The 18,812-nt window shown below is 43.1% G+C and overlaps 1 protein-coding gene across 1 annotated transcript; it reads right to left on the bottom strand.

The window, feature by feature from the left end:
* Positions 1 to 38: 38 nt before the first annotated feature.
* On the bottom strand, positions 39 to 18,812 carry SNX3 (sorting nexin 3). The gene is made up of 4 exons (XM_080587002.1): positions 18,500 to 18,812; positions 7,296 to 7,391; positions 6,479 to 6,603; positions 39 to 3,285 (listed from the first exon to the last, which is right to left on the bottom strand). The coding sequence occupies exons 1-4, from the start codon at positions 18,659 to 18,661 to the stop codon at positions 3,180 to 3,182; spliced, it is 489 nt and encodes a 162-aa protein (XP_080443128.1). The 5' UTR covers positions 18,662 to 18,812; the 3' UTR covers positions 39 to 3,179.

Here is an 18,812-nt window from a genome sequence, read left to right as displayed (position 1 = left end):
TCTCACAATGGGTGATGAATACAAAAACACTGCTTCAATTAAAAAGATTCTGAAGTTTTATTAAGGTGTCCAGTTATATTTCAAACCAAAGAAAGGGGTAAGTAACTCCCTGGGCTCAGGAAGAAGCTGGCAACAGAAAGAAAATAAAACATATTGTTCATAAGGCAGTGAGTGACCGAAGAGTACGGACGTTAAAGTGACAAGTGGAAATGTACAGGCTATATCCATGGCTCATTGTTTGTTGGTGTCAAGGAACACAGACCACGAGTGAAATCCTAGCTCCACGGACTCCAAGCACAAAACTCCTGTTTTAGAGGTCGAAGTTTTCACCCCATCTCTCTTCCACTTGCTCAGTCCGACAGGTCTCACCTTCCGTTCTTTCCAAGACAGCGGGACCATTAAGTATGCGAGACCAGTCTTTTGATGAGTCAGGTGAGATAAAGCATGGACTACAGGACTTTGAGACACCTTCTATACAAACCAGCATGGAGTGCTTGAGAACGTGTTTACCATAGGGTGTGGTGAATTTGATCTTAAAAAGAAACCAACACTTGATGATGAGTTCTTACTGCATTGATAACTTACTGGGCTTCAACTGTTTTCTGCTCTACACTAAAGAGAAAACATTTGTGGCTTCCCACCCTCGTGATAATTCAGTTTATGAGCTTTAACTTGGTTGCAAGTCAGGCAGGGCAATGGGTGCACACCCCTCTCTCATCTTCTTAGTAGGACCCAGCCCATCTGCACAGCAGACTCAAGCTTGGAATCATGCCCAGATGCCTGTAGTTTAGGCACGGCTGATCTCAGACCAGGTCTTCCTCCCAGAACTACAGACTGCACAGCAGCAGAACCAGTTATGCTATACCAGATTTAGGGTTTCTGGTTAGCCTTGAAGGACTGAAGCCCAGGTGAACTCCCAGAAGCCAGTGCAGATGTTCACTGAATCCCAGATCCTGTCACACTCAGAGGTTAACGCTGCCAACTTCTCACTGCACTTCAGAAATATGAAAAGAAGAATCTACTTTGACATCAAGTATGCATTTTTTTTTTTCCCCTCTTTAGCTTAATTCCTTTTTCCACAGCAGATGATACAGGTTGTGTCATCATCTTTCCGGCATATGACAGGACACTTACTTTGATTTCAGAAACAAGCTTCTCACATAAAATAGAACATTTGAGAAAGGAAAAAGAACACCTTACTACGTATCTAAACCTAAATCAATAAAACTTCATATACATTTAGTCCTTCCTGTCCCTTCTCCGAGAGTAATTCAGCTTTTAAGTATGATTCAACAAGCACAGGGAGTTTTAGAATTGATTATTTTGTATTATCAAAAACTTACTGAAAAGCTATACTGAACAGTTTGATGCTCAAATAACTGGTCTTCGCCCCCTCATACGTAACAAAGGCTGTGTTGAATTAATCCTGCAGCCCTGCCCATGGAACCAGCGACCAAAACTTACACAGCCCACCTGCAACCCAGAGCTGTGCCACCGGTGTCCATTGTATTTCCTTCCCACTCCAAAGTCCAAAAATAAAGATTGCACTTGGTTGTGAGCACCCAAATCACCTCTGCTGATAAACTGAGAAACAAACTCTTTTTTTATTGCAGCCAAAAGATAGAACGCTTCATTAATACCGCACATAATTCAGTCAGCCCACCAGTGTTCGTCAGTTCAAACTTTCACATCCAGAATTCCATACAAATGACATAGGGGAAGTTTAAAGTGAGATTAACGGTCTTATTTAAAGAAAACTGGTAACTTTGTAAGTTTGTAGCATGTTGTCTACACAGTGATAGGAAAGAATATATATATTTAACAGGACAAAGCAGTAGCAGAGCCAAGCCTAAGCCAACATGCACTGAAGTTGCTTAGAACATGCACTGTTATGAAGAGCACAGCACACTGGATCAGATTGCCATTAGTGTTTTTGAACTGGTAACTCCCTCATCAAATTTGGGATCACTGAAAAAAGCTTCTCTAGCCATACAAACATCTCAGAAGAAGGAATACTTCAGCAACATCGCTTGTGAACATGAGTTCAGGAGTCCACAGCCTGCATTGGACCTGTGGCCCACAAGCACAATGCTACAGCCTCCCCTTAACAGCCAGGGAAGTGATCTGTGATTACATTTTATAGCAGGCTTGCATGACTTCACATCCCTGATAACATTTATTCTACTTTAATGCTCAGCTATAGGACTTAGAATTCTATTACAGAACATTGGCAGCATTCCTTTCTCCATAAGATGGTATAATTTTCATATGATAATTGAAGCTAGATTGAGGCTTCTCATACCAAGTAGAGGGCTACTCTTCTCCCAACTTATTGGAACCACATAGCTGTTGACTGCCAACCATGTATGGCATTGCAGCTTTGGGTTCACAACACCAGAGCGAGCTTTAATATCTTTATATGTTGAATAACACGATCAGTGAGTGCCAGCATCAAACAGTATTTAGTGATGGCTTTTAGTGGCAAAACACTACATTGCAGAAGAGCATCACAGCACTGCTGAAACACCACTTGACTTAGTTTAGGCAAGTCCCTGCTCCTCAGAAATCATTAGATACCCCACACTTAAGGTCAGGAGTGACAAACATGTGAAGTGCATTTTCACTTTTATTTCAAAACTTTAGACAAGTTATTTTAGTATATAAATTTGATTTTTTTTCCTTACAGAATATAAAGATAATTCCCTCATTGCTTCAGTATAAAGTGTTTTACAAGCTCGAAGACAATTGCATAAGTGTATCTCACACAGGGTATCAGAAAGAAAGCAGTCTTTCTACAGAAGTTCAGACAGATGACTACCTCAGAAAGCATAGCAGTTTAGTCATATACAAGTGAACACGTGACACTACAACTGTGCAAGTTCAAGTAAGGCCAAGTCAGTAAACATTGTTAAATCATTGCAAATAAGAGTGGAAAGGTCTGAGAGATGCTGCAAGGGGTGGATGGTCTCATAGTATAATACTCTTAAATCAAAGGTTCAGAGGGATTTAGCTAAAATACAAGTGAATTCTTTAATGCTATAAAGTATATGCAAAGACCAAGCAGTGTACTGATGTTAGTGGAGACTTTGTGTCTGTATCCTCTGCATGCTAAGACAAACTATAACCTTTTAAAACCAAGCATAAGAATCACTAATGTTTGGAAGGATTATTTCAAAAACTCAAGTATGTCTTATTTTGGATGGTGTGTAGTTTTTGTCTATTACTTCATCTTGTAAGAACATGTGAAGACAGCGCTCATTCTGTGCCAGTGGATGGCCTGCAACCCTAGAGGGGAAGAAAAAAAGCATTAGTGTTAACAAATTGAGTCTACTTGCAGCTTGCCAGTACAGCAAGGTTTTTATACCAACAACCTGTGGGTCTGCACTTAGGCAGGGATCTACTTCCAGTTTATTGTTGGTGACAAGAATGACGTCTGGCAGAAAGACTTGACATTCTCCCCTGCATTAAGTCAGTCCATAAGAACTCTGAATCACTTCCGATCACAAAGATGCATGTCATCTGTTAGCTGCAATTGAGGGGACTATCAAAGCAACCATCCTAGCATTAGGAAATCTAGAGTTAAGCCAAGACAATTTTATTGGTCTTGATGCCTTTGACACAGAACACCTCTCTAAAGGCAGCTTAGTCCACCAATTCTCAGTCTAGTTCAGTTTTGCTAGCCCAAGCAGAGTTAAGGAGTTATTCCACCAGGGGGTGTGAAGGCCCTGACATGATTTAAAAGTGACTTACCATGGTTAATATTCCCAACATGCACAAGCAGCACCAATGCTCAACTGAAGGGTACTAGATTTGACTATTCTGTTAACTGATAATGCCTTTAGATATGAAACATGGGGGAAAGTGAGCTTGTCTGCTCCAGAAGAAAACAGCTCCTCTACCAGAGGTATTTTTGTTCCAGACAGACTACACTGAGCCACTGTCTTTTATCAGTAAAGGAGCTTAAACTGAATTAAGTGTTCCCAAGCTTGGAAGAAAACCACAAGGTTTAGCATTTAACCCCTTAAGAGACCTTGTAGCCCTCTGTGTATGCAAGAATTGAAGAGAACCAGAATCCCTGGAAACTGATCGCTTATGGGTATGAAAGCCTAGAAGCGATCTGTAAAGAGCTGCATCAGTTCAGTCAATACAGGCCTCCCCCTTTAAGTGAGAAAGTCCCCTCCATACACCACCACCCCCTTCCTCCCCAGGACCGCCTGCATCAACCTTACGACTTCCACACATATCAGAACACATCTGCTCTAAGTGGAAGCTTAGGAGTAAGTGTAACACATCGTCAACTCCAGGGGCTCAGTACCAGTACTTTCAAGCACTTCTGTGCATCTCCTCCATATCTCCACCTATTAGTGCTTACCTCACCATAGGAGGGATCAACTTGTCACCGCTCACTTGTCATTGAGGGCATCCTTTAACAAGGAAGCAGAGCTCTCCTACTCAGCCCTGACAGAGTATTTCAAGTGCAGCCATAAAGCCTATCAACCTTGACAGGTTCAAGTAAATGAGCAGCAGCCTAAAAACACTGGTTCGCAAGACAGCCTGGAGTAGATAGTTTGAATTTCTTACTCCCACTCAACTACAGTTGCTTGCCTTGAAGTACAAGACAGACAGGACAGGAAGAGGCAGCAGTGGATTTCCTTTCCCTGTTAGGAAAGCTTACAAATTGGTTGCTGAATTGCTGCACTAGATCTGATCTCAGATCCAGCTCTTGGTTTCACAGGAGTACCTCATTTTGGATCAGCTTTTCCTCAGTATTCTTCACTAAGGTGACCACACTTTCAAAGTTCTCATGCATCCCTAAGTCAGGTTCAGGCAGACCTTTTCGGCGTAGCTTCCCCTGCAAATGGCACTAAGTATTAACAGTTTTGGCCAGCAGGCTGGCCCAAGAGAGCTGACAAGTAAGCTGCACTGCTGTGATTTAGTTGCCTAGATGCTACATCTAGAGGGACAAAGTATCTCAACAAGCATTCCTAAGCATTCTCATCTCAGCATTCCTGAATATTGAGAACTAGCATTGGTGCACCAAGACCTTTTCTGAATAGTGGTATCAGTTATTTGAAGGACGTTTCTGTAGCTTTGAATGAAGACCAGCTTTGAGAATGCAGCAATGAATGCTCTAGAAAGTATTTTGTGCAACTTAAGTTTGCTAATACCCAGAGTACTTGGTATAAGCTTTAAAACTGCTACATGGTTCTAAACTTGAATTGGTAATATTTGCTCAAGTAGTCCATGCCATTGGAATAAACTGATGACCTTGAACAGCTGAGATCTGCCTGAAGAGTCCTAGTCCAGATGTACTCAAGTCTGCCACTACATCGATAACTACATTAACAGCCTACTTCTGTCTTTCGAAGGAGAGAAAGTTGACCAAGAAGTTTCACGCTGCCACAAGATCAGTGTATTACTTGCTGTAAGACTCAGACTGATACCAGCAAATTCACCATTTCTATTAGCAGTACTGAGATGTTTTTCAGATGTTCTTGTTAAGCTGACGGTTTCACTATTAGCTGCTTTAGAATGTAAACATCCTTCTTCCCACACATATTGCTGGACTCAATGCCAAAAAGTACATTTCCTCTAAACTGTACAGTCCCAAGCTTGCATGGATAAAAAGTTGTATTTTACAGTTATAACTGTCTTGGTCATACAGCCTTCAAAACACACTTACTACAAAAGCATATCTGCATTAATGTGTAGTAGAACTTGATGCACAAGATTAAAATGCAAGCGGAACTGACAAGCTTGAATCTCTTATGATGGGAAAAGTCCAGAATCCAGTTGGTGTGAACTGTGTTGGCTCTAGAGGCTAGAGGAACTAGGTAGTGACAGTATTCCTTCCGACCTGCTATTTGGATCCACATAGTTAGAGATGAAAATAGCTGCTTGGGTCACTTATTTGGAGAGTAGTTAGTGTCAGGTGGCAGAGCAAGAAACTTAAGTCTTTGTTACTATTATGTCTGCTCACCCTTTGCAAGTCAATGACAAAGCCCAAAGGGTCTATTACAAACTATATATATGCATACCTCAAGTAGCGTTTCTACATCTTCAGAACGATTCTTATGATGATTACAGAAAATGTGCATCATTATACAACCTGATAATACCTCACATCTGCAATCAAAGTAAACTGCTGTAAGCCCATTGTAAGCTTCATTGTTCACCCAGTGGAGGATACCTTTTCAGAAGTGAAAAGTAGAACTATTTTGAATGCTATAATTTTAGTAGTAATTTGCATAAATTAACTACAACACTAACATTCACTTCAGCTGTTCAGGTAAGCATTAAGATATCCAAACCAAACACTGGATGAGCAATGTTAAGTGTGTCCTATCGTGAGATTATGTTAAAGTTCTATTGTTCTGAACCTAGTGCAGCTACCATAGTTGGAGGCTTAGCAGCTCTAATTCTGTTTTACAGAGCTCTGTTCTGGGTTTGTCTCCTCATAACTAGACCCAATACTTACTTGTTTATGAATTGCTCAAGAGCCTGTTTCCTTTCCTCTATAAAGGAATCGTCAAATATGCCATCATCTCCTCGGAAGGGGAGCTGACGAAGAAGAGCTTTTCCTGGTAGAGGTGGTACCACAACCTGAAACATTTAGAAAAGCATCCTTAAGTGCAGCCTGGAAGCAAGTTTACACAATTCCTGTGCCATATCTTCCTCTTAGAGGATTCAACTCATCATTCCGATGCCTAGTGAAGTAAGAAAACATGACCAGATAAGAACAGTATCCGCCCATACTGGTAAACTGAATTCATAGAACAGCTTAGGTTGGAAGGGATCTTCTCTGGGCAACCTCTTTTAGTGCCTCACCACCCTCTAAGTGAAGAATTTCTTAACACCTAATCTAAACCTCCCCTCTTTTAGTTTAAAACCATTCCCCCTTGTCCTGTCATTGTCTGTCCAAGCAAAAGTTGCTCTCCACCTTTTTCATAAGCCCTCTTTAAGTATTGAAAAGCTGCAATGAGGTCCCCCCTGGAGCCTTTTCTTCAGGCTGAACATCCTCAGCTCTCAGCCCTTCTTCATAGAAGAGGTACTCCAACCAGGTGCTCTGGAATTCAAGTTGTTCAACTCTGAATTAACTCAAAACCATCAAACAGCCTCTAGCACTGTATATTTAAGGCTTGCTGAAAGGCTGACACAATTTTAACTCAGGAAGTTTTCAACGGCAACATCTGCTTGGTATGATACACATGCTTTATAACATACAGATAACATTTCAGTATCAGTACTGTTTGTATGTCTACACAAGGACTTTATTTACCTTTCAGTTTACCCACCTTGCTTTCTCTTTCTAGTTCATTCCTTAGCCATTCAAAGTCACTGTACCTTCTTCTGACTGTAGATTCTTTCAATTTGAAGATAGGGAGATTTGTCTGGAAACAAAAAGATAACCAACTGATTAGATGAGCGAGCTTTGATAGTTTCCTGGAGCAAGAAACAAGACATTACATTACAAGGTAGCCCCACTTAAGCAACAACACAACAGTATTGAGAAACACTTGATACAGGAATACTGATAAAGCTCTGTGTAAGCTACGTAAGTAAGCTGGGACTCACACTGCGTAACTGTGAGCCTTTCATCTGCACAGCATTCTGGTAACCTGCACATAATGAGCAGACATGGAGAGAGCCCTCCTCTGAGGATATTCCTGGAAAGGAAAGTTACAAGACCTCAACAACATTTATATTTCAGATAGTGATGGCAAAATGGCTAGAATGTTACAAAAAAAGTTTATGTAGCAGTTGTGACCTAGTAAGAGCAAGACCAGGGGTCCATAAGTGCCATACATAACCAGCAGTAAGAGTAAAGCTTACTGTCAGACTGCATATTCACTGACTTTGTCCTGTACACCTCGAAAGGAGACTTTCTAGGAGCACCCTGATGTTCGCATTGGACTACGGTTATACAAAGTTATTCTGTTGGCAGAAGCACAGTAGTTATTCTCAGCTAGATTTTTTTTTTTTTTAAAGTTGTGAGCCATCCCACTCAGCTTCTGGACCCAGTTTGAGTGCATATCCCTGAATTATATCATTTGTAGGCTGTTATGCTTAAGCTATCAAGTGACGGTTTTGGCTGCTCAAGATGGGTTCGATTGCCAAGTCACTTTCCTGCACTAGCAGGCCTATGACTATGGGCCATTGTATTACTGCCTGTCAATAACAAGCTTTTGGCTGTCACAGTTCAAAAATACTTGCAAGGTTAGCTGGGTACTTTCACATTGTACTATTTAGCCCACAGTTTACAGGGGAAGTATAAAACTATTTTGTTATGAAACCTCATATTGCTAAATGTTTAAAAGTATTTAGGTTCTCCTTGCCATGTAAACACTGTTCATTGTACTAGTGACTCATAATAAAATTGCACTTAGGACTATTATGTCAGAAGTAAGGCCTTATAAACACTCATCTTGAGGATAAGCATACTCTACTCAAGAGTGAATAAGGCTAGGTCTCCAGGAGTGCATGAAGGAGATTCCCAGAAGTGAAGCAGTGGATTATTTTTCTCCAATTTCAGCTGTTGGCTTTTTAACCAAAGTTCAGCCTTCCACATTACAACATCAACTCTTTGTCAGCATCTCAGACAAAGTCCTTCACGATATTTAACATGCAGGCTCTCACCTGCAGAAAATATTCCATTCTCCTCTCGAGTTACTTACAAGAGGGATTACAACTGAATAAAAGCAGATAAAGAACACCAGTTCCCAGGTCTTCGGGAACTCTTTTCATGCTTCTGGGCATGAGGTCTACAAAGTTAATCTCTAAACAACATATCAGGCTTACAGGTACAATGTGGGGGTAGAAGTGCCAACTGAGCTCATTTTACCTCCTGCGTTCCCTTTTGAACTTTCGACATGCTAGCCCAGCAAGGAGAAAAGGACAGTTAAAGGACTTGTTTTCCCTCTAAGGTGAAAAAGCTTCTCCAATTTTGACCATCACAGGAAGTGTTCAAACTGAAGCTTGTGCTAGAAGGCTAGCACCGCATTCAGTGGCTTACGAGTCACAACCTGGCAGCTACAGCTAAAGCAAAGAGCACACCCCCTGTCCTTTGGTCTGGATATGAGTTCAGAGCTATCTGTTGAGATCGATTTCTTAACCCCGTGTTTCTTGAAGCTCAAATTGCAGCAGTTCTCCTTCCTCTAGAAGTGAGTACTGATACAGCAGTGTCCTTCAGGTATGCAGCTCTTAGAGCTGTTTTACACTGCTTAGCAGTATTATCTGTTTACATTTTAAGTACCTATCTTTAACTCAGGACACAGCCACATCTGAAGTTACTGTACATTCCTTTCCTACTAGAAAGTTAATACCCTGTTTGAGAAGACTTTCTTTGGTGAGGAGGGGTTTCCGCATGCCCTACCTCTATATACCATAGAGATGATTTTCAGCCAGCAAGCCAGACAGCTGCTGAAGCATGCCGAGTTTTGTAGAAGACAACACTGAGATGCCAACAGAAGCTTTCAGTTCCTACTGTAGTGTCAGCATCAGGACCACGCAGCACCTTTACAGCTCTGTGTTGAGTTATTCCTGTTTAGCCACTGAGGAGCCAGTGGCTATTCTGAACATGGTATTAGCTCTGTGCTTGCCTGCTGGAACAGAGACGACAATGAGAAACAAAACTTCAGGCTAGTTTCATTTTTTTTACACACCTTCCCTCACACTCATTCAGCATTATCCTCAATTTTCTGGCCGGCTGATCTGCAAGCCTGTCATGAAGCTCATGATCCTGTTTGGCACAGCCCCGGATCAGAGTTCATTCAGCATAATTACTGTAGCAATTATGACTTCTACAGCGTAATAATTAATCTCACTTTAATCAAAAACATTTTCAACGACTTCCTCGTCTGAAGTCACGCCTCTTAGCTTGAATGCAAGTCCTTAATCTGAAAGGACTGCACGTTACCTGATATGTTAGACAGGCAGGTCACTAGTCAGGGCTGCAGGCAAACCGTTACTGCAGAAGGACCAACAAACTGGCTCTGCAGAGATTTGTAAAGCTCAAAACCCCAAACACAGAAAGTCACTAAGACAACAGAAATGCCACCTAGCACTGGGTCTGTACCAGACTATGTACACACCCCTCAGGCTTTCTCTGGACACTGTCCAACGGGCAGACAGATTTCTTCTGCAGTATAAATTATCAGCCAAGCCAGTACACCAGAACAAGCATTGCCAGAACTGCTGTCAAGATGATTTTGACTTACCTAGTTAAAGAACTAAAGATGACACCCAAACCCTTAAGTCACTCCTGCGTTTCTCCACTCAGATGCCAAGCAAGTTTCTAGAATCAAGTCATTTGGCTAGCATTTAAAATGGTAGCAGGAAGCAGTAGTTGCCTCCAAAGAGATTTTAGGGCAAAATCTACATTTATGTTACTGTAACATTCAAACTACAAGTCTAACTCCAAAGCTCAGGAGGTTCCCAAGTCGCCTCAGAAGCAAATGACAGTTCAAGACAGCAGCTTGGATGACCACAGAATAGCCTTCTAGTTTATGAAACAAGTCATTTAAGTGTTCCATTATCTAGATTAGATTAAATTATCCAGCCAGGCTTGCTCCTGTGGGCTTGTTTCCAGATATAAACTGAAATAGCATTTGGGTTCCTTCAAATAGCACGCTGACAGTCCGTGAGACTGACTCAGAACATCTCCGCAGCCCAGACCACCCCAACAACTCCCGAAACTCCACGACTGCAGCCATCCAGGACAGTCTGAGGTAAATTTGGTTAATTTCTTCATCTGCCAACGTAACACTAAGCAGCAGCACCGCATTGCCTGTGTCTCCCACTTTTAAGAGACTGAGAATAAAGCGGCTCTGTTGCCATAGCACCTACTTTGATGTTGTCTTTTCAAGTAGGTTGTGGTAGCCTTGATACAACTCTATTTCCATTAAAATAGAGTGAAAGAAAGCACTCAGCTCACTTTTGATAGGAGTTTGCGGCCTTGACTCTCAAAAGCTAAATTCAAGCTTCTTACCACCTCTCCATATGAGCTGCAATCTTTGTCAAGGGACTACACCCTTTGCTTACATTTACAGTCTGCCAGTGGGAGCTCCGCGGCACTACAGCAAGTAGCATTCAGGAGAGAGAAAAAGATATTATGGTTTTCTTCGTGCAAGAGCCTGCTGTCCTCTGGTACAGCAAAACAACTCTCCAGCAGCCCACTGCTATTGCGGACACCTTGCCAGTGGTTCATTTCCTTCCAGACTTGGAATAAGCAGCTACCTCCTCGCTTCCTACAATTATATAAAGGAAAAACGAAAGCAAGCGTGCTCTAGGCTTCAGTCAGTACAAGTTTAGGCCTCTGCTATGTACTTCAAAGGGAATATGTAAGATTTTAACATGTTTTCTAAGAAATCAGTCATTTGATCAAAGTTTATTTCTACAACCTTCCCTTATTTCCGCTTGGAGTCCAGTCTGCTGAAGGCATCTTACATGCCAAGAAAAACTAAGACCCTAAAGAAACCTGACCAGATTTATAAGCTCAGATTTTAAGAACAATGCTGACTTAAGCTATACCAAGCTCCGCAGAGCTTCTCACTCCACAGTACTGAGACACAGACCTAGGATGGTTTCCAACCTGAAGACTAAAACAGTAAAATCCTAAAAGTAGTGCAACCAGGTAATTGCAAAAAGTAATTGCAAAGCAGGTTCTGGACAACTGAACTACGGCGTGCCACAGTCAAAACGTTCAAAGTGGGATAAGCCCTAACATTAGGTGAAAAATAAGATTGCTTAGTGATTTCTTATTCTGAAGGTTGCATCCTCAGAAGCCAAAGCTAAAAACAGCAGCCCACTTTAAAACAAACTAATTCAGGCAAAGGCTTTTATACCAGCCAGCCAGAATTAGTAAATCCAGGTAGTTATTTCAGGGTTTGCAAGCCAGAGCCTCCTCTGAAATCTCAAGCATTCCTTTTGACAGTCCCTTTACTTTTACACAACTGCCAGGTAAAAGTACCCTACGCTCAGGTTTGACCTACTCTAAGGCCAACTTATTTATTTCTCGATGAGAAAGACTGAATATTCAGTTGTTTTAGCACCATTAGCTCACAGCTATTGATTAAGGCCAAATGGGCAGGAAAAAAGCACAGTGCATTGGTGCTCTTGATGGTTTTTATTACAAAAGTTTTCAAGTGCTTTGTGAGCTACAGACTGTCTAGTATCCCTACATATGCATAGCCATACAAGAAACAGATAATATACCTCCTCCCATACTAGTTACTTAAGTAGCCAAAAAAATCTCTTGGTATCTCCAGAAGTAATAGTCACATCCTTAAGTAACCACCTCACAGCCACAGTAAAGATCCTGTTCAGCAATTTACCACCCTCAGGGGGTGCTACAACTTAGGCCCATACAAAGAGTCCCTGAAACTTTATTTGCAGACACAGAAGTGGCTTAAAACCACAACATCTAGCTTCATTTTCCATGAATTTCAGAGCAAAGCTGCTATACATTTACAGTTCTACTTTCAAGATTGGTCATGAAGCCAACAAGCTGCTGCTATGAACGCCAGATGCTCCCACAACAGGGGTTGTGAGCTGGGTTCTCAAGAAAAAGTCACTGGAAGAACATGCACATGGGCCTGTCCATGGTTTGCAATATTTGTTTTTATAACAAATATTGCCTGGATTTACAACAAATAATGTCAAGACCAGAAGATCAGGGCTTCTCCATCCTTCTCACATCAACAAGTTACAGCAGCAACTCCAGACCGAGTGCTGTAGCTTCACGTGGCATCTGGATTAGGTACTTGCTGAAACAGCCTTCAGCAGAACAACAGGCATTGCAATATCAAGTGGAAAAAAACACTTTAAGGAAAATACTTTCTCTACAGTTCAAAGCTCATAAGTCTGCTCTGTATTATTTATTTCGCCAGATGAAAAACAGGAGACCCCTGACTGTTCTAAAGTTCAAGCTGACACTTTTTTGGCAAGCCAGCTAAAAATAAAGATGTATCAAAAAAAACCCTCTGGCATCACATGCCTACCTGGATCACAGCCATTTGTCCTACAAAGATTAGCCATTGTTCTGTTTGATTTGGTCTGTTCAGCACTGCACTAGAGTGCACCCTTAATACATGACAATCAAGGCCTGCATTGTACGAGCAGAAAGAAAAAAAGAGTCCAAGTCACCAGTTAAACTAATATACTAATAAGAAGTGCTATTCAAAGACTTGGTTATTTTATTTACACAGTAACAGACATCAACACCAAGCTAGTTCAGTACCTTCGGACTAGGTTCCTGAGTCTAGTTGAAACAAAAAGCTGTACAGAGAGATCAGCTGCTCAGAGCAAATACATGGAATAGAGCTGTAAGTCTACTCTCCTTGCTTTGGAAGTTTATTTCATCCAAGAGGTACCAGTTCTTGCTCTCCCTAGTTAGTATCCTGGGAATGTGCAAGCCTGTCAGATATTGTTCTGAACTATTGCTCAAGGGAGCAGTTAATGTTTGTACAGATGCAGTACCTGCAGAACAGAAAGTTGCCTGAATCAGTGCATTTTTGTTCTTTGAAGAGGATTCTGAACAGCCACAAGTATCTAGAGTAGTGCATTAGAAGAATAATTAGCTGCAGTTAGAACCGTCTTGCAGTGTGATGCAAGACCTGCAGTACTACAGACAACTCCTGCTGATTGTGCATCCCTAACCATACCCACCCTGAGTCAGTGTTTAGTCATTACTCCGCCACAAAGTGCAAAACTGAACAACACTGGAGTGAACTAAGTGCACCAGCAGAGTATTCTTTGCTTGGCAGGAGAAGTCTACAACTTTAGCCCCTGCTGAACACAAGGGCAGGAAATTTGCTACTGCTCAAGGACAAAGCATGTCAGAGACACACTCACTAGCTCAAGAGCACCATGCGTAAGACAAGTGCTTTCTGAGCTAGTTATACTCTCAGTTCATTAAGCACCTTACTCTGGATTGAATTGATCACAGAACTACTATCAGTATGCTGAAATGCAAATACTGTATCGAGCTAGGTCCTGAAAAAAATGTCTTAAGATGAGAACAGGCTTTCAAAAGTAACTGAAGTTTAGCAGTACTTTGATTTACTTCCCTAATCCTTTGAGCCCAACACTATTCTTAACACTGTGAGCACTTCACAGCCTGTGCTCACTTCCTTCCCCACATTTCGCCTCCAGAGCCACGCACCCCACAGGTCCACAGAAGCCTTTCTGCAGAACATATAGGAAAGCCGACCACTGCCTCACAGAGCACGGGTTCCACCCTAGTAATGCATTTCACATCTGGAAGCACAACAGCAAGGCGTTAGGTTTCTACACAAGACAAGCCACTGAACTGCGAAACCTCATGAAGCTGAGGTGTGCCATTAGTGCTGAGTTTAAACATGCTGATTAGAGGCAATTCAATAGTAATGATCAGAATTAAGAAATCAAAAGGCTTTTATTTGACCTCGCTTTAACTAACGGAATTTGGATACTTGGATTAGTAGCTCTTATTACAGATGCTTTATTTTAGTGCTGTCAGCTTGAGTATTAATGACTTCTCTACAAGTTCTCACCAATCATAAATGGATAAATTTAACCTTTTATTTCAAGTGACAGACCTGATTCAGATGGCAGCACAGAAGTCAGTTTTGCAGAAACAGTAACTGATGAAGTGGTGTTAATAAACAGGTGTCTTTCCAAATGCAGAAAGCCCCTAGCTAATCTGTATGCTTTGCCAACACTCACCAGCATGCTCATCTCCTGTGGCACTGCTTTTACAGTGGGTGTATGGTTCTGTGGTGTCACACAATTGCTGGCATCACAGGTTGTAAAGCTTAAGTCTTGTCCCCTTAAAGGGATTTAGCAACTGAAGCTCCTGCACAGATTCCTGCTGACCCACTTACCAGCAATACTACTGCTCTCAACTGCAGTACAGGTCTGGTAGTATCTTCAGGTATGCTCTAAGATGGTAATGTAACAGCTGCCATTTGTTCTACTTTTGTTTCCTGGCATTCAGAAGGACGGACTAGCTTACAGTCCATATGTAGTAACAGGTATTCCCATGCTTTGCTCAAGTGTGCTGACATGCCCACCCTGAAAAGGCATAACAAGTGGGAGGAAAATCTCCTCTACCGGTAGCTTTTGCCCTCTTAGAGAAGAGGCTGCTCATTCCCAAAAAAAAACAAGTAAGGACCCCTGAGAAATGGCACATGGCACGCAAGCTTATTTCCACTCTAAACGTAACTGTTAGCTCACGTTTCTCCTTTAGAGGTAAGGGCAGTGAACTAGTTTGCTATATTACTTTAGCAGACAATCTGCTTTTATCAGTTTTAACCATTGCACAAGCACCACATTGTGATCATCTCGACACCTTTAGATGATGACTTCATTGAGTTTTATTTGTCTAGAAGACACACTCTGAGCTTTATGCCCTAACTGCATTGTTCTCCTCTTTAGCTCGCCCTAAGCCCTCACACAAAAGATACCTTCGAATGGTACGAACTCACTGCCCAGTGCTGCTGATGGAAAGCAAATTCTCAAGTACCCTGTCAAGAACATGACCCGCTCAGATTCGCTATTTTAGCACCACACTTAAACAACAGGACGGTGTTTTCCATCATTTACCAAAACCGAACAAAACATTTGATTCTTACTGCCAAGCTGAAGCTGCACTGTGGTCCCCTATTGCCACACTGAGCACTTTCTGCTGACTGCTGCAGCGGAAAGCTTTCTGTCCTCACCTAATCCAGCTCACTGGGAACAGTGTCACTTCATGCAAGTGCAGGCTCAGAAGTCAATACTTTGGCCAACTCCACCCAGCAGCTTCTGCTGGAGGTTTTCAATAGCTATGTGAACAAATCTTTAAAATTAAAGAAATAAAAAATTTGGCAACTGACCACCTGTGAAGTAAGCTGCCCCACTGGAGCCACTGCATAGACATTTATCGGCACCACACGTGGGAGAGTTGTCAAAGAACAATGCATTTACAGTCTGCACAAAGACACACGCTATGAGAAAACCCTTTCCTCAGTACTGAACCATGATTGACCTGCTTTTGCAGTAGCATGCAGCTAAGCAGTCTTCTCAAGACATTTGGGTCCCCCATTAGGCTCTTCAAGCCTGAGGTTGAAGAATAGAGTGACACAAGAACTCAAGCACAAGGCTGCTCCACTCGTTGCCTTCCAAGCAGCAGGTATGCTTCAGCTGCAGTCCTAGCAGAAAGCTTTTGGGAAACGTCACAGTGTTCTACACAAGTACCTTTAGCGAGATATTAGTTATCACACATCAGTTCGAGAGTTTGCTTGCACGCTCAGCCTTCCTAAGAGAAGTTAAACTTTGAGACGTGGACAACGCAATAAAGATGGAATGACCTTTGAACCACGTTCAGAAGCACCATGACAATGGTACAAGTCTAATTGCTTCAATGCAAACTCGAGTCTGTGTCTTCTGTGACAGCGTTTCTGTCTCTACGTGATCTCCAGGCATGACACAAGGCTGCCCAATGGCTTTTACCAGAACTTGTCAGGAGTTGCATCATCCGTTTCTGCACTACCTGACATTTTAGTGTTGATCTAAAACAAAGCCTTCCAGATATGACACAGGTAAGTTGATCCATCTTGTCAGATTTGTTCTGCTGCCATTACCAGCATAGCTGGGGAAGCTGGGATCATCAGCAGCTATTTGCCGTGACCACAACTAGCTGTGAAACCACAGAGATCAGTTGGTGGCTCCTGTCTTGTCACGCTTGAACAAGTAAATTGTGCTACAAGACCTGCCTTTTAGAGAGGCAACGCCAGAGTAACTTAAGTTCAAACTCTTCTCCCATGCTGAAATTTGCCCTTCAGCAATATGGTCTGTGCTCTGCTGAGAAGCAAATAATTGACACAAATTTAGACAGTGAACATCGCTCTGCATGGCTTGCAGTACCTGCTTTGTAGCCTTCTGGCATACAGAAGCAAAACCCACTGCTACAGTTCACGATACCTGTGAGCATATACATCGTGGAGGCGCTGTGCATACAGTAGCGTACAACTGCAAAGAGAACGATCCTGTATGACAGGAGATAACACTGCATGCAAATGTACACATGCATGCAAGGCAGGCAGAAGAAGCAATGTTTACATCGTAAGTGGATTAGAAAGAAACACAGAGGAAGGTCACAGTATCATTAACGTGTGTTTGTTAAGGTCACTTCGAGATATTCGCTACAATAGCAATCGAGTATTTTCTACCCCAAACAGGATAGTCTGAACCCATTTGCAGTCCAGAAATCTGGTTTTGCTTTCATTTCCCCTAAAGGACTTCAGTTGGAATTATTATTTTTTTTTTTCTAATCCCAGCAAGCTCCATTTCATTCTCAAGGACATATCAAGGCTATGACCCTTTTTTTGCATCACCTTTCTTGGATCCTGCAACTGCAAACACTCAGACTCGTGGAAGTAAAAGTCATCACGTATTTAAGACACAAATATCTCCCAGCAAAGTAAAGAGTTACACCCTTCTTGCTGCTAAGTGGACAGCTAGGGTCCTGGTAATAGCAGCTTAATGTGACACAAGTTGTCTAGTTCTAGTCTGTCCTCACACAGAGGCCAAACCTAAGCTACAATTCCATTTTAGTTTCCTCTTTCTGCCCTACAGATGCATCCTGAAACCTGAGAATAGCTCCTGGAACATGACAGCTTGGGAGCATCAGAATTAGAGAGCTATCTTCTCTGGTAGCTTTGGATCTCAGCTGATTTTTGCATGCTGAAGCAGAAGCACGGTCTGCCGAAAATGTAGGCCTTTAGGACCAGAAAATACACACAGGGATTTAGTTTAATCTGAAGAATTTTAACAGCCAAGAAGGCGGACCTCAGCCCAAGTATTCCCTGCCACGAAGGCACGTCCACCACGAGCAGAACTCACGTGCAGGAGATCAGGGAGATCCCATCACCTCTCTTAATACCTGTAATAACCGGGCAGCTTCAGCCAGCTGTGACAGGGTGCAGCTACACAAGGCTCAATCACAAGGCACAGAGGAAGACGAAGCGGTAAGAGGTTATCTTTCTCAACACACCTCATTCCCAGCGGTATAGACCACAAGAACGCCCTTGGGCCTGCCTGAGGCAAGGACCGTGCCATAGATAAGCGTTTTTCTGCCCACTCCTCCACAGTCTGTTTAGGAAAGCAGAAGCCAAGCCTGGGGAACACAGCAATGACTCCACGCAGCTTTCCCTCAAGCTCAAGGCCACCAGCCCGAGACAGGTCAGCAAACGCGGCTCTTGTGACTAGGAAAGAATCCAACACCACTGAGAGAAGGCGCTCGGTAGCTCAGGGCACAGAACGGCCCTATTTATGTCCAATTTGGGGCACAAAAGCAGACAGGACCCCCCTTATCCCTTATGTGCTTTTTCACCTAGCTTTAACGCAGCCCAGCCCCCGTCACCCACTGCCTGCAACCCGCTGAGGGTGCTGGAGCCTCGGGGGGGGTCCCACCCGCCTCAGCCCACACGTCCCATCCCTGCCTCCCCTCACGCAGCCCCCCGGACCCCGCTCCCCTCACCTTGACGCGGATCTCGTAGGTGGTGAAGCGGCCGCGGCCCACCCCCACGGTCTGCGGGTTGCCCACGTCGATCTCCAGGAAGTTGCTGGGCGGCCCGTAGGCGTCGTTCAGGTTCTGCGGCTTGCTGATCAGCCGCCGGGTGTCCGCGATCGTCTCGGCCATGGCGGAGCGGGCCGCTCTTACTCCCCCCCCCCTTCCCCCACGGCCGCCCCCTTCTTTGCCGCCCGCCCGCCTCTCTTATCGCCCCTGCCCGGCAACGCGCACCCACGCCGCCGCCGGCGGATGCGCCCGCCGCCCGCGCGCGAGGCAGCCT

The sequence above is a fragment of the Anser brachyrhynchus genome (assembly GCF_964034855.1).
Source record: "Anser brachyrhynchus genome assembly, chromosome: 3".
Lineage (NCBI taxonomy): Eukaryota > Metazoa > Chordata > Aves > Anseriformes > Anatidae > Anser > Anser brachyrhynchus.
Note: the sequence above shows the minus strand (reverse complement) of the source record. Positions and strands in the feature narration are given on the sequence as shown.

Bases quoted from the DNA above. Each gene is read 5' to 3' on its own strand.
- SNX3 (XM_080587002.1), bottom strand. From the start codon at position 18,661: ATGGCCGAGACGATCGCGGACACCCGGCGGCTGATCAGCAAGCCGCAG. The intron at 7,392-18,499 runs GTGAGGGGAGCG...TTTTGTTTCCAG, and splicing joins CCTACGAGATCCGCGTCAAG to ACAAATCTCCCTATCTTCAA. The intron at 3,286-6,478 runs GTAAGTATTGGG...CTTCCCCTCTAG, and splicing joins CTTGAGCAATTCATAAACAA to GGTTGCAGGCCATCCACTGG.